Source organism: Phocoena sinus, chromosome 6 (assembly GCF_008692025.1).
Source record: "Phocoena sinus isolate mPhoSin1 chromosome 6, mPhoSin1.pri, whole genome shotgun sequence".
Classification (NCBI taxonomy): Eukaryota; Metazoa; Chordata; class Mammalia; order Artiodactyla; family Phocoenidae; genus Phocoena; species Phocoena sinus.
In genome coordinates, this window is record NC_045768.1 from 17,337,374 (window position 1) to 17,353,038 (window position 15,665).

General features: G+C 42.7%; 1 protein-coding gene across 1 annotated transcript in view; it reads left to right on the forward strand.

Annotated features, from left to right (window-relative positions):
- The window catches only part of ASTN2 (astrotactin 2), a 915,753-nt gene that overhangs the window by 378,358 nt on the left and 521,730 nt on the right, over window positions 1–15,665 (forward strand). The window contains exon 6 of the mRNA XM_032635679.1: window positions 807–953. Within this exon, the coding sequence (XP_032491570.1) occupies window positions 807–953 (147 nt within the window). The remainder of the gene's footprint in view (window positions 1–806; window positions 954–15,665) is intronic.

Consider the following 15,665-nt stretch of genomic DNA (forward strand, 5'->3'; position numbering starts at 1 on the left):
AGATCCCACATGCCGTGGAGCGGCTGGGCCCGTGAGCCATGGCCACTGGGCCTGTGCGCCCGAAGCCTGTGCTCCGCAACGGGAGAGGCCACAACAGTGAGAGGCCCAGTTACTGCAAAAAAAAAAAAAAAAAAAAAAAAGAAGTATTCTTATTCTGCTCTATGTGTGTCTCACCTAGGAGGTCATCATCAGTAGATGCTTGGGAAATTAACTTGAACTGATCGGCCTCAAAGTCTGTGAAACCCTCCTGGATGGCAGACATTGTATATACACTATGCCACACACATGATCATCACAACCACCTGTGAGCTGTCTGTTATTATCCTCATCGTGCACATAAGAAAACCGAGGTTCAGAAATTGAAACAGGTCACACAGCCAATGAGGGCTGAAGGCCAAATGTGAACCCAGATGGTCACACTCCAAAGCCCACGCTCCTTTCCCTAGGCCCTATGGATTCAACAACACAGTATCTTCTCGGTTGCTTCTAAAGTGAGTAGAAAGTTTAGTATCATCTAAATATTATCAAACATGAGCAACCTAATCGAGAGGGGAAGAGTAAGAGTTGCCACAACTTTGAGGAAGGTTTTTTCTTTTCGTCTATACCAAAGGGGATAAATAAGCCAGAGAGTTAAACAAAGACCCAACAGGGGACCACTGAGCTGTCGCTGCAAGCACAGAGGTTGGAAAATGTGGTTTCTTTTTCCAGCTTCTCATTTGGAAAACAACAGAAGTCCCCAGTTCCGTGCTATTCCTGTTTCCTCACCTCATGGACTTATGTATCTTTGTGTGTGTTTCTGTTACTAGGTTTGCTGAAAAGCCCAGTGAACAAGACGGCCCTGATGCTGATCGCTGTGAGCTCCTGCATCCTGGCCATGGTGTGTGGCAGTCAGATGTCCTGTCCGCTCACTGTGAAGGTGACTCTGCATGTGCCCGAGCACTTCATTGCAGACGGTAAGAGCTGAGCGTCGGAGACGCCCCACGTCTACTCGGCACCTTGCACCCCTGTGTGCTCCAATGTTCCCCATGCGTGGCCCAGCCTCAGAATCATATTACTAAAAAAGAGAGAGAGCATCCAAAGACCTTAAAAGAGGTCCTTACCTTTGAAAATCCTGGATTCTTTGAATGGAACTAAAGACTACTTTTATTCCATGGGCGAGGATAAGGTTTGTTAATAAAGGAAGAATTCCAGTGTGCGTGCAGAAAGATTGAGCTACTTCAGAGAGCCTACTGTTTTCTTATCGTGTGTGTGCATCCTATGCCTAACTAAAAACACCGCCCCGCCCCCCAAAGTGGTCTTTCCTATTTAAAAAAGACGACAAAGAAGACTGTATGAGCTTTGTTGGAACTTCCTAAGTGTCCTGGATTCTACTCATATCTCGTTCGCTGTAAATGTCCTTTACAAGCACGTTATATCCTACCATTTACTCCTCGCCCAATTAGTTTGAATTAATGAGACACCGTAGTTGCTATGCTCATTTGCCAAGCATGGTCCAAGAAGCTGATGAAGGCGCTTGACATCTATTGCTCAAGTGCCCTCCCGAAAATTGTTCCAGTTTATATACTCCAGCAGAATGTGATGTGTTTCCCCAAATGCTTGGCATTATTATTTATTTATTTATTTTTACAATTTACATATATTATAACTTTTCCTTTACATACATTACAAATGACAGAAATGTATCCATTTTGGGGAAGAATTTTTTTTTTTTTTTATTGACGTGTAGTTGGTTTACAATGTTGTGTTAATTTCTGCTGTGCGGCGAAGGGATTCGGTTATACGTATATATACATTTTTGTATTCTTTTCCATTACGGTTTATCTTAGGATATTGAATATAGTTTCCTGTGATATACGGTAGGACCTGGTTGTTTATCCATTCTATGTATAAGAGCTTACAACTGCTAACCCCAACCTCCCATTCCATCCCTCCCCCTTGGCAACCACCAGTCTGTTCTCTATGTCCATGAGTCTGTTTATGTTTTGTAGATAGGTTCATTTGTGCCATATTTCAGATTCCACATATAAGTGATAACATATGATGTTTGTCTTTCTCTTTCTGACTTCATTTAGTGTGATCATCTCTAGTTGCATCCATGTTGCTACAAATAGCATTATTTCCTTCTTTTTTATGGCTGGGTAGTTTTCCGTTGTATATATGTACCACATCTTCTTTTTGATTATTAGTTCTTATCGGAGTACAGTTGATTTACAAAGCTGTGTTAGTTTCAGGTGTACAGCAAAGTGATTTACATATATACATTATATATATGTATACACACATGCTCATTCTTTTTTCAGATTCTTTTCACATACAGGTTATTACAGAATACTGAGTAGAATTCCCTGTGTTATACAGTAAGTCCTTATTAGTATTATTATTTTTAAATGTATTGAAAGTTACCGTAAATATAATAAAGAAGAAATATTAAGTATGCAGCTTAATGAATTTTTACATGAGTTCACCCAGATCAAACATAAAACATTTCCAACACCTTCAGCTTCCTTATGCCCCCTCCCAGTGAATCCCATCCCAGGGATAACCACCCTTCTAGCACCATATTAGTACCATTATTATTTTTAAAAATCTTTTTCCCATTGGATATGTATCAGGTGTTTTTGAGATCCTTTATATATGTCAGCCATATTTTAATGCAACTTGATTTTATCTCTAATTTTTTAAGTTGCAGTGTTCACAACTTAGCACCAATCCCTTCAGTATGTTCTGTGCAGAGTGGAACTTTCACCTCCTTTCTCTCCTAGACTTATACGAAAGCATCCTGTGTTTACTCCTACTTCACCATAGTGAACTAGCCCCTACTTTAAATTTTTTTTAATTATATTTTTATTGAGGTATAGTTGATGTGCCATATTATATAAGTTTCAGATATACAACATATTTTGCACAATTTTTAAAGACTATACTCCATTTATAGTTATTGTAAAATACTGGCTATATTTCCTGTGTCATACTATATATCCTTGTAGCTTATTTATTTTATATGTAGTAGTTTGTACCTCTTAATCCCCTACCCCAGTTTTGCCCCCCCCACCTTCCCTTTCCCCTCTGGTAAACACAAGTTTGTTCTCTGTATCTGTGAGTCTATTTCTCTTCTGTTATAATCACTAGCTAACTTTATATTAAATCACTATTTAACTTTAATTTTTATTTCCATTTTTCAATTGAACTGCAAGTAAGTTTAGTATTTCTCATCTTATATGCACTCAGTTGATTTTTTGACCAAAGCAGAAGACTTTTGGTTCATCCCTATCAAATCGTATGTGCACATAAGACAGGAAAATATGGGAATATGAAATGGCAGAAGCATAGCAGAAGTAGAAGGAACAAAATTTACTGCAGCAGCTAGGCACGTAGGCTCATGGAGCTTGGGACTGGAAAAATTGCCAGGACCTGGGTGTGGCTGGAACATGGGATGGGAGAGTAGGAGTGATGAAAACCAATAGGGCAAAGTTTGACCATTGTTGGAGGCATGTGCACTTACTTTTTATCACCACCAGTCACTATTCATTAATTGTAGAATGTTAGGTCTTAGAGACGTCCACATTTTGAACATTTATTTTCGCGCATGTAGAAATGGAGCTCCTAAGAGGCTAAGTAACTTGGTCAGGGTCATGATTAATGGCTGAGATCAGAGACTATAGAATAATACAAACAAAATTCAAATAGTTGCCCTATTACCTGCCTCTTCCGTAGCCAAGTGAATTATTTACCTCTCTGAGTCTCAATCTCAGCGTCTATAAAATGGGAGTGATAATGATACCTATCTCATAGGATTATTGTGAAGCCTACAATTCCGTATTTATCAGATTTTTAGATAGCATGTAGGTGGGAAATAGCGAAATCAAAGGATTACCCAAGAAAACTGTAAAACTACTGTGGTGGCTTCAAAGGATAGACAAAAATGTGGTAAATTAAAAGGTGCCCTTTCCCGGTAATTCTTATTCTGATCTCTGTCATAAACTTAAAGCTTTATAACTACATGTAGACTCACCTGCTTCTGCCTCTAGACTGGAATGTCTGTGAGGCAACAATATCCCTGGTGACAAACACACCGCATGGCCTGTGATGGATGCTCAATAAATATGTGTTGAATGAATGAACAGGGCCTAAATTAAAGCAGAATTATGAAAAGTTCTGTGGGCTTCTTCTACCAGATGTCTAAGCAGAAAGGGGAGACCGAGTGAAGGAAAACTAAGGCAGAGGATGCACAGAAGTCAAAAAAAATTGGAAATAACCATGGAATATACAAGATTAGAGACACAATTTAGCAAACATGGCACGCACCGTTAGGAGGACCTAACCCAAAGTGTGTCAGTCTCGAGGCATAATGGAACCCTCTTTCCCTACATGCTATAATATCTTTGTAAGGAATGTACCCTCTGAAATGGGACATGTTTGTGTAAGTCTCATTTTTCTCATCTGTAAAATGGGGATTATTTTGAAAAGATTGAATGACATAATATATATAAAATACCAACAGAGGATCTAAAACACTGGGATTGCTTAATAAATAACAGCTGTTATTACTCTTATTCCTAAAATGATCCATAAAGGAAGAGACATCGGAAGCTGGACTATGGTCAGACAAGAAGGTATAAGAAATTATATAGATGAGAGTAGCTATTCTCAGGAAAATGGAACGGGGAGTCCATTATATGCCCCCCAACCCCTGGCCCATGGAAGTCTTGTAATGTCTTCCCAATGAAAGACATTAACACTTGAAGGTCCTCCATCTTCTGGGGATCTTCAGGAATCCAGAAAGCAACCAACACCTGAAGTCAGGTGGACAGCTGTCTAACAGTTCTAGGCAAGCACACCTTCCACAGCACAATCCCAGTGCCTCTTGTGGGTGGACAATCTCTGTGCATTGCTCATTCCATTCTCCCAACAGGTCTCCAAAGTGATCTTCATTATCCCTATTTGACAGATAAAGAAACCAGGACTTGAAAAGCAGTAGAGTCTTGCTTTCCATGGGAGTGGAACATGATCTGACAAAGAAAAAATCATATGGGTTGGACTTAGTGGGGTCTCTAGCTCTGATTGCTGGAGATATGAGAGTGTTATGCAGGGAGGCAAGAAGGGAAATGATGACGATGGTGCCTATTCTCTTGAACCCTTATCATCACTTGACGTTAATATTTATAAATGCGTTGAGATATAGAATAAATAAAGAATGCAGATTGCATGTGTGTAATTAAATTATTTTTTTACACATATTATACAGCCAGATCAAAATATAGGCCCCACCCAAGGCCACTGGCTGAGTTATAAACCGCAGTACCGTCATAATGGGGCTTATCAGGATGAGAGAAACCCCTGTCAAATGGGAGAGAATCCATTGAGACAAGGCCACCCAAGGACCGTGGCCAGGGCAGCTCTCACCTTTCTTACCTTCCCCCGTGAAGCTTAAGCTGCCAAGCTGCCAGCCCTTTCTTAGTAGACAGCTCTCAGCCAACCTTGTGCATTGGGCTGTCCGTGGTGCTGAAGTATTGGAGATGGCTGAGTAATGCGTTCGATCTTCAGGAAGAAAATGAATTTCACACTTGTGTTACAGCATAGTTGTGCTTGATGCCTGCTGCCCATTACAAGAAAAAGGTCAGCATGATATAGTACTTGTCCAGAGCTCAGCTGGTTAGAACAATAAATCCTAACAGAGTTGCCATCCAAGCCCTTGGCAAATATCACCTCTTCCTTTGTCTGTTGCTTTCTCAAGGCCACTTGTGGCTCTTTGCTCTGCTAAGCACATAGTAAAGAGACGGACTAGATCTGTGTCCTAATTTACTGAATTTGGCACTTGTTTTTCACCTGACACCTGTAAGTGATCTTCATTTGGGTTATCTGGGCTCATGGTCCCCAGAACTAGTGAATCACATTTTCTAGGAGTACAGCCCAAGTATTAATATTCTCAACAAGAACTTGAGGTGATCCCTTAACAGAAGTTTGAGAGCTGCATCAGTATCTCTTTACCTGTTACTTTCCTTTCATCTAACAGATTAACAACTCCTTGCGATCTCTTGGAGCCCTGATAAGGGGCTTTGGTTTCTTCCGTCTTACACTTGATCGATGCTGTATTAATGGAGCTGCCTTATGGTACAATTCCAGTGATTGCCCATAGCACTGAATACCATGTGAATGTTCCAGTATGAGTTTTATAACAAGGCAGCTCTCATCACATGGATTTGGGCTTCACCCAAATTGCCCTACAGGTAGCATTATTGATGCGTGGTTATTGGTTAACATTAAAAGCTCATATGAGTTGAGATGTTAGTTTCTTCATCCCTCGAGGCCCCCACTGTATAATATGTCAGGACATATTCACCAAATATCCTGGCCCTATAGTAAGCCAGTAGAAGAGACAACATTTAAAGGAATAAGCTGTCTAGATTAAATGGGTGAAATGGTTCCACTCCAGTGTAGATAGATAACACTACCTAGAGTTCTCTGTTACATTTTGTTCTGGTAGTTGTGCTTTAAGAAGCACAGAAGGTCAGTGATATATTGGAAGGCATCCAAAATAAAGGAATTGCAGCCAAGGGATTGGAAAAACATTGTCAATACCTAAAAACCCCTTAAGGAAAGGGTGGAGGAAAATCATTCTATAAGAAGAGTTGAAGGAACTTAGACAAAAAGTGAGCTTAGAATTATTGAGCATATCTGTTATGAATATGGCAGTGTTCAAAACACTTTACATGGAGTTACTAATATAATGCTCATATCAGAACTCTGAGGCAGGATTTAGCATCCTCTTTCTGCATAAATGGAAGGTAGTTTTTGGAGATGTTAAGTGATCTGGCCAGATTAACACACAGAAGTGAAGCAAGGTATGAAAACCCAAGACTACCTGAACCTCTCATCCAAGTTTTTCCCATGTCCCATGCTTCCACAAAATTGACGATGATAATTATCATTTGTCTTGAAAAGGGAGCAGGCTTGTTCTGGAAGTCCCCAGGAAGCAAAATTAGAGCCATATGGGTGAGGGGGGTGGTCAGAGATGGGAGAAGATGGAGTCTTAATCTGAAAATGTCTTCCCTTTCTAAGCTTTAGTCTCATGTATAAAGTGGGGGATTATAGCAGTACGTATCTCCTAGAGCTGTTGTGAAGAATAAATGAAATAATGCTCATGAGGCTTTCAGCTCAGTACCTGAGACCTAGTAATGGCTCAATAAATCATATACATGTTAGTAGTTGTGATAATACTTTTTCAATATTGGAAGGGGGTCCTTGCAAGATAATGAGTTCCCCATCATAGGGAATTTCCTGAAAATAGATGACCACATTTATTTCTATGAAGCCATAGAAGAAAAGTGAAGGAATGCGTTTGGCTAGGGTACAAAATATTTTGCATCAGAGCCATTTTATCAGACTATAAATTTTTAAAACACTTAAATTTTTAGGACCTTTAGAGTATGTTTGTTTATTCTTTACTTCCTCATCCGTGAGTATCACCCATTCTTTGCCTAGGCTCAGAAATGGAGTGAGATCCAGGAATGGGTTACGGCCAGTGATGTCTCTTGACTAAATACACCCTGCTACCCAGGCACAGACGGTGTTCTTTATGTTGATATGCTCATTGCATACATCTGTGCCAAAATATCTGTTTGTTAAGGTCAAGTTAATGTGTTAGCCTTGACTTTTGGGTTGGACTAAGGTGTATTCAAGTCTTCTCTATTCCCTAGGACTGAGGAATTGGGGATTATGGATTCCTTACCAGCCTATGAAATCCTCAAGTGGAAATGTTCATGAGGATGGCCTGGTTCATTAATACACCACATGTGTAGCTGCTTTTGAACACAAAATTAGATACGATGAATCTTGTTCTACATTTATTTGCTTGCACCCCTACTTTATGTCTTTCAACCCAAGAGAGTGAGCTCGTGTGTGGCTGTGCTGTTACTAAGGAACGAGGTTCATAAGTGACTTCAGAGCAAGTTTGCAGTGATTTGAATACATGGGAGGAGTATTTTCAATTCTTAGAAGTGGAAGTGACCCCACACTGAAGGTGACTGCTCAGTCACAAACCACCAGGCTACTTGCCTAAAAAGAATAGTTCCTTGGATATCTTGCTCTCTGGAATCACCCAGAGCTTTGTTTTAAAATGTTCAGTTTTTATTTCAGACTTTTGAGCACCATGGAACATGTTCAGGTATAGAAGTGCTCTACAGTATGACCTCTCCCTTTTCCATTCTTAACTCCTTTGCACACACTTAATACTATTTAGACAGATAGACTGCCTGGCTTTGTATTACCTCATTTCTATGTATTGCAATCCTACCCATGTCTAAGACCTAACTTAATTTTCTCCTTTCTCCAGAAAACCTTCTTCAACAAAACCCCCAAAACTTCTTCAAAGGAAACGCCCATCAGAAATAATCTCTCCTTCCTTGAAAATTATGTAGAACTGTATTTGTATCTTTCTAATAACTGCGCAGTCTAATTTCCATCGCTGTTATTGTTATGTATGTGTCACTGGAACAACTGACGTAGTCCGAAGAACTGGCCTCCTGCATTAAATCAAGCGCCTCTCCAATCTTTTCTTGACATTACAAACAGAACAATCTTTTAAAATTAAAAATCTCAACATGTTGCATCCTCCCATAAATCTGTTCAAATACTTCTTTTTTTTTTTTTTGGATACGCGGGCCTCTCACTGTTGTGGCCTCTCCCGTTGCGGAGCACAGGCTCCGGATGCGCAGGCTCAGCAGCCGTGGCTCACAGGCCCAGCTGCTCCACGGCATGTGGGATCTTCCCGGACCGGGGCACGAACCCACGTTCCCTGCATCGGCAGGCGGACTCTCAACCACTGCGCCACCAGGGAAGCCCTCAAATACTTCTTATTGTACTTATTATAAAGATTGAACTCTTTAACATGGCCTTTAAGTCCCAGCAAGATCAGGCCCCTGTCTGCCTCTCTAACCTCACCTTATACCAGTTTCTCTACATTGTTTTCTTAAATATCCTTGGCTGTCTCCTGCCTCAGGGCCTCTGCACATGTCCTTCTTACTCTCGGAAAATTTCTCCCCACTTCCTCAGTTTCTTCGGTACAAGTTCCATTCACCGTACAGTGGTAGACCTCCCCGTTCATTTCCCAGTCTCTGTTGGGCCCATAACTATTCTTTCTCCTTGAGCCCTGCTCTATTCCTTGATTGCACTCATTTCTATTTGTAATTATAGTCTTATCTAGTTAATGTTGAGCTCTCCCACTAGGTTGCGAGCTCCTTGAGGATAGACATAATATCTGTTTGTTTTGAACATTACATTCAGCACTTGGGACAGCACCCAAAACAGAGTGCCCCCAAAGCTTTGGTTGAATGAACATAAATAAATAAATAAAACGATTTTAATAGCTAGTCTGTAATTTCCTCAAGAGCAAAGCCAGTTTATTCATGCCCTAAACTACTGTGAAGCCTGATGAAGGTTCTGACTCAGTAGACGTATAATAAATTACGACTGTGAAATGAGTGAAGGGAGAAAGGGCAGGCAGGTGGATGCAGATGCCCTGAGAAGATACATTCTGGGGAATGACAGTGCAAGGAATCTGAGGCTGCCTCCTCTTCTTATGACTGACTTCACTTCCCAAGGCTTTGTTCCCATCCCCAAAGATAAGAAACTCCAATCAAACTCACATCTCTCCACCTCCAACACCAAAATGAAACAAGCCTTATCCCAGAGCCCAGGAAGAGGGGAAAATATAAATTGAGCTGAGATTCCGTACACCCAGGGGGGAGGTGGCAGTGAAATACCAATAAACCATATTAATATGCTGAAATCAGGAAGAATAGGTTGAACTCCAACCCAGATGTAATAACTGTACGTGAGAGAGTGCAGGAGAAGGCAAGCCTAGGTTTCAGTCAGAATTCAAATGAGATCTGTAATGAAACTGGTAATATAATTATAAACTGTGAAAACATTTTCCCTTCTCCCTCTTCTTGTACTTAATGGACAGCTTGCTAAGCAATGGCCTGGAGCTGGTGCTGGGAGCTGTGGAGAGCCCGTAGAGTGCATTCTGGTTTTTTTTTCTTTCCCCCCTCAAATCTCTTCATTACAAAAGTCTAAGTCCACAAAACCATGGAAGGAAAAAATGCTTCAAGCTTCCCTAAAGAGTAACTGATCCCCAGGTTAAAAGTGACAGGGGGCTTGAGGGGAGAACAAACCCGGAAAACAATTCTAAGCAGCTGAACATGTTCCGGCTTTTCAAGATGTCACAGCAGCCATTTCAGTTGCGAGGTTTAACGGCACTTCGTGCTACGGTTTTCACTTGGCTTCCTACCAGGATGAATTGTTAACTAATTTCCCTTCTTAACAAAAGGTATAACTGAGTTTGGCATTCAAATTTGGAGACTAATTTCTGTGTTTTGATAGCAGATCAAGTCCAAAAATATATTAGTAGGAACCAGAGGCAGAGCACGGTTGCAGGGGGTAGGGGAATTTAATTTATTCTCGTTAATAATTCTGCTGTTGTGAGCAGAAGCCCACTTTGACTTTTTGACTAGGAGGAGAGAATGGCAGGTGGGAGCTTTGATGGGATGGAGCTCAGGACTGTGGAGTTAGATGTGCCATCATGGCTGGCTTGGTGTTCGCAAAGTGGTGTAGGGTTGAGGCGGTGGTGCAGTGCTGGGATAGAGAAGGTCACGTGGTACAGAGGTTAGGCGCACTGATCTGTGACACAGCGGGTGTGAGTTCTACTCCCACTTCTTCTGATAGCTAGTTTTCTGACCTTGGTAATATTAATTCACCCCCCGCTTCTCACTTTTCTTTCCAAAAGCAGTGTTGACACTCCTTGCCCCAGCTGAGCGTGAGTGGGGCTGGTGAGTGCGCCTGCGCTTGGCCAGCTGGGAGAATAGCTCTGATGATGAGAACGTTCTGCTTTTCCCTTTCTGTTTGTTCAGTGTTTTATTATTTTTGAAGACAAAGAGGTTGAGAAGAAGTCTTAGTGGGTATGGCCAGGTAAGAAGAAGGTACAATTTTAGAGAGGCTTAGCTTGGCCCCAAGGAAGAAAATTAAATAGTTAAAAATTCACTAATAATATCACCACTTCTTGATTCATATATAGTGCCTGTTACTTCCCTTCCTTCCTCCCTCCTTCCTGTGGTCAGCAAATATAGCACATCGCCTTCTCTGTGGCATGCTTCGATGCTCAGGGATGCAGATATGGATAAAACAGTATCTCTGGCCTCCCCCAGTTTGGTGGTATTAAGACACTACCAAGCAGATGAAATAGGAAACACAGTGTGGTAAGAGTCTTAACGGGGTGTGCAGTGTGTGTTCTGGGAAAATAGGGGAGGAACAGCCAAGTACCCCAAGCTGGAGGTGGGGTGTGGTGCTAAGGAGAGGATGTCTTAAGGAGGTGCTACCTGAGTTGGGTCTTAGAGCCACTGGTGCTTCCCTGAAGGTGAGTGAGGATGACACAGGCTTTCCAGGGGGATCATGGACACTTTTCACTGCATCCCTATAGACCCTGCTGCTCAAGCCTCCTGGTAACTGTGATAATAACAACACTGTGAATTGGTAACATTTACAGAACATTGCTACGTGCCAGGCCCCGTGCTGAGTGCTTTGCAAAGCATTACCTCATTTAATTCTATTACTACGTGTGGTAGATCCAGGCATTTTCCCCATTTTAAATTTAAGGGAAACTAAAGCTGAGGGAGTTTATGTGACCACCTCAATGTCACACAGGCAGGGACGGGTTGAACAGCAGAATTATTTCAAATCAGTGGCCACAGGATGTGGTAGACAGAGAATTATTCAATGACAAGATCAGGTTCTACCTGTGCCACAAACTCACCTTGACTTTGGGCAAATCTCTCCTTCTCCAGGCTTTTCCCAGATTTTTTCATTGTAAAATGTGGGAAGGGGAACAAGGTGGTCTTAAAATTCCTCCCTGGCCTAACATTCTAACAGTAGAATGAGAAATACTGGGGCTCAGAGTCCCTCTTTACTCATCCCATTAGGTATGTGACCTCCGGAGTATTTATGCAGTCATTCCATTAGCATCCTCAGTCCTCTGCTTTCTGACTCTTGTCTGGGACAGTCTGTGGCTAGGCAGCCCCTGAGCGAGGATCTTGGGAGCAGAGGCAGCTGAGCAAACCTTTCACAGCCCACAAGTTGCCATTTGAAGAATGCTTAGAAGGATCACAGCCAAGCTTGTGCAGGGACCGCAGGCTCCCAGGGCTGCTGGGATGAAACAGAAAGTGGTGGGGAGCTGGGCCGTGGTGGGAAAGATGCCTCTCAGTCTTTAACTCCCAGCTTCAGCTGCTGAGGGACCTTGAACATCTCGGATGCCAGCAAGAGCACGGGAGGGGGAGGATGCACCATATTCAGGAGGATGTGATGAGATGGGAGGAATAATTATAACCTGTGTATCCCTCCTGCTTCTCTACCTCCCCCTGCTCATTCCTCCCCCCTCCCCCTCCCCCCTCCCGGCCTGTGGTGCCCAGCAGAGCCTTGCTGTTTGGCTTTCCTCCCTAGCCGCGCCTCCGAGTTATCTAACCCAAATATATCTGCAGCTGCACATCCTTGTTTTTTTGGGGTTTTGTTTTGTTTTGTTTTGTTTTTTTGGCTGCTGTTGGCAACTTCCTGGAGCTCTGCTAAAGTCCCTGGGCATCTCACCCTTACTTGGAATTATTCCCAGAGCCTGGACCACCCCTGAACTTTCCATGGCTTCCCTCCCCTGCTTTCACCCTGATTCTCATTTGGACTTTATCAATGAATCCATCCATCAAGAACGTCAGCTGACGCTGCTGAGTGTCTGCTCATTGCCAGGACTCATACTCTAGAACTCACTCAGATACTTATCTGCACTAAGGGAGTGTGAGGTAGGGGAAAGAACAGGAGATTTAGAAGCAGATAACCTCCAGTACGAATCTGCACTCCTCCACTTACTAACTATGGATCTTGGATGAGTCACCTCACTTCTCTGAACCATCAACTTCACCATCTATAAAAGTACAGCTCTTCGCCTCTACTTCACAGGGCGTTGATGAGGTTGAAATAGAAGGCGGTATGAAAATAGCCTATAACAGGTGCTCAGTAAATGCTAAGCATGCCCTCAAAGGGGTTGCACTTGTTATTTAAAGTGATTGGATACCTATGAAGCAAAAGACAACACTAGAAGGCAGATCATAATCTGGACCAGGAGGGGCATATAGTTAAGAGTCAGCAAAGACAGAAATAGAGACACAGTTGTAGAGAACAAACGTATGGACACCAAGGGGGGAAAGCCGCGGGGGCTGGGCAGTGGCGGTGGGATGAATTGGGCGATTGGGATTGACATGTATACACTGATGTGTATAAAATGGATGACTAATAAGAACCCGCTGTATAAAAAAATAAATAAAATTAAAAAAAAAAAAAAAAGAGTCAGCAAAATCGCCAGGGAAGCCTGGTATTTTCCAATGGCCAGATCTGGGTAAAGCTTCAAGGAGCTAGAGGCTTTAATTTGCCTTGGATTTGTCCCATCGGAGGAAGCTGGATGGACAGGGATTGGAAGTGAGACTCTCTGCTTTGTTGGAGATGATGAGAGAGAGTGAAGACACGAAGGATGACCTTCCAGGCAGAAGGGACAGTAAGATCAAAGGTGCGGCAGGAGCAGACAGCATCCAGAGCATCTGTGGCTCTGTGGGGCTTGAACGGGACTAAAAGGAGGAGCAGATGAGAAGAGCAAGGGTCTCTGTGTTGGGCTTTTACCGTGGAGGTGGTCGGGGATCACAAAGCCGCTAAAGGGTTTTTTTTTTTTTTTAAAGAAGATGTTGGGGGTAGGAGTTTATTAATTAATTTATTTATTTTTGCTGTGTTGGGTCTTCGTTTCAGTGCGAGGGCTTTCTCTAGTTGTGGTGAGCGGGGACCACTTTTCATCGCGGTGCGCGGGCCTCTCACTATCACGGCCTCTCGTTGCGGAGCACAGGCTCCAGACACGCAGGCTCAGTAGTTGTGGCTCACGGGCCCGGTTGCTCCGCATGTGGGATCCTCCCAGACCAGGGCTCGAACCCGTGTCCCCTAGCATTAGCAGGCAGACTCTCAACCACTGCGCCACCAGGGAAGCCCCCGCAAAAGGGTGTTAAGCAAGGGAGTATAAGTAAGGTAGTTGCTTAAAAGACAATGCAGTATGGCAATTCGGAGTTTGGGCTGTAGAGTCCGATGTATCTGGGCTCAACTGCTGGTTCCATGACTTACTAATAGTTATTTGATATTACGAATGTTACTTAACCCTCCGGTGTGTTTCTTAATCTGTGGAGTGGACATAACAATAATAGCTCCCTCTTAGGAAATTTAAATGAGATAATATCTCTCTAGTATTTAGTAGAATGTTTGGAAAGCACTAAACACTGGGTAATGCTTGTTTTTATTGACATTATCATCTTCATCACTCTCTCCTAGTCTAAGTTAGTCTCCCTTTTAAATGATCCTGAACTTTTCTTTTTTGCACTCAGCACATTCACAATTGCTTATTTGATGTCTAATTTGGTTAAGAGTCTGAGCTGTAGATTCCCACTCCCTGGGTTCAATGCCTGGCTCTGATATTTCCTAGTCATGAAGCATTGAGCTAGTTATTTAATTTCTAAGCCTTTGTTTACTCATCTTTGAAAGGGGGATGATAACAGTAAACCACCTCAAAGGGCAATCAAATGATTGTATGTGAAGCACTTGACAAGGGCTCGGCACATAGTTGAGACTTGGGAAACAATACCCCTGATAATGCTGCTTTAAACCCCTAAGAGCTAAGATTGTAGCTGTCTTGTTCTTGTGGAGTCTCCAGTACACAGTCAGGGTTCAATACAGATCTGTGGACAGACTGACCACAGTGTAGAAGGTGAGTCTGAGGGCCCAAGACAGAAGGCAAGCAATTTACTAGGGGGCTGTTACATTTAGTCTATATGGTAATGTCTGAACAAGGGCATTAGAAGTGAGAGTGAAGATGAGGGAGTCCTGTGGAACGAGAGCAAGGAAACTTAGCAGCTCATTGTAAGGAGAAGCCAAAGAGGGAAAGGAGTCAAAGACGGCTTGACATCTGCCTCCTGGGATCCCTTAGAGGCTGGTGACCGCAGACATCAAAATAAGAGTACGATGAACACCAACAGCAGAGCGCATGGGTTCAAGTCCTAACTCCACCTTCCCTATGATGCTACTTCGTCTTCGGAAAAACAGGGATGCTAATGCACCGGGAATCAGACTGGGATCCTGGGGATTAAGTGGTTGTTAAATGCAAGAGCCTGGCCGTGGTAAACACACCCAAAAGCTAGCTATTATCACTATTCTGCTCACGCACCAACTTTCCTATGTGAGATCAAGAATCAGGTGCCCACCTCTTGGTTATGTTTGTAGAAAAGAAGGAAAGAAAAATGCAAGGAACTTTGAAGAACACACGGTCTTAGGACCTTTACAAATCCTACCTGGATAGAAATTATTAGTAAGAGTTGTCACTGTGCTCTGTGAGCAAAATTAATTTGCCAGATCTCTTAAGGCTGCGCTCTTGAAGGTTTGAATCATTTGAGTAATATTTCAGGTGAAGTCTCACCACAGTCTTCGGGCCGGGATGGAGAATGGAGAGAGTGATCAGTCCTGGCCCTCACACAGGTCCTGACGTGACCGGAGAGTGTGAAGGCTCCGGGGTGGCCATTTCCTGAAGAGACTCCAATGCAGCATTA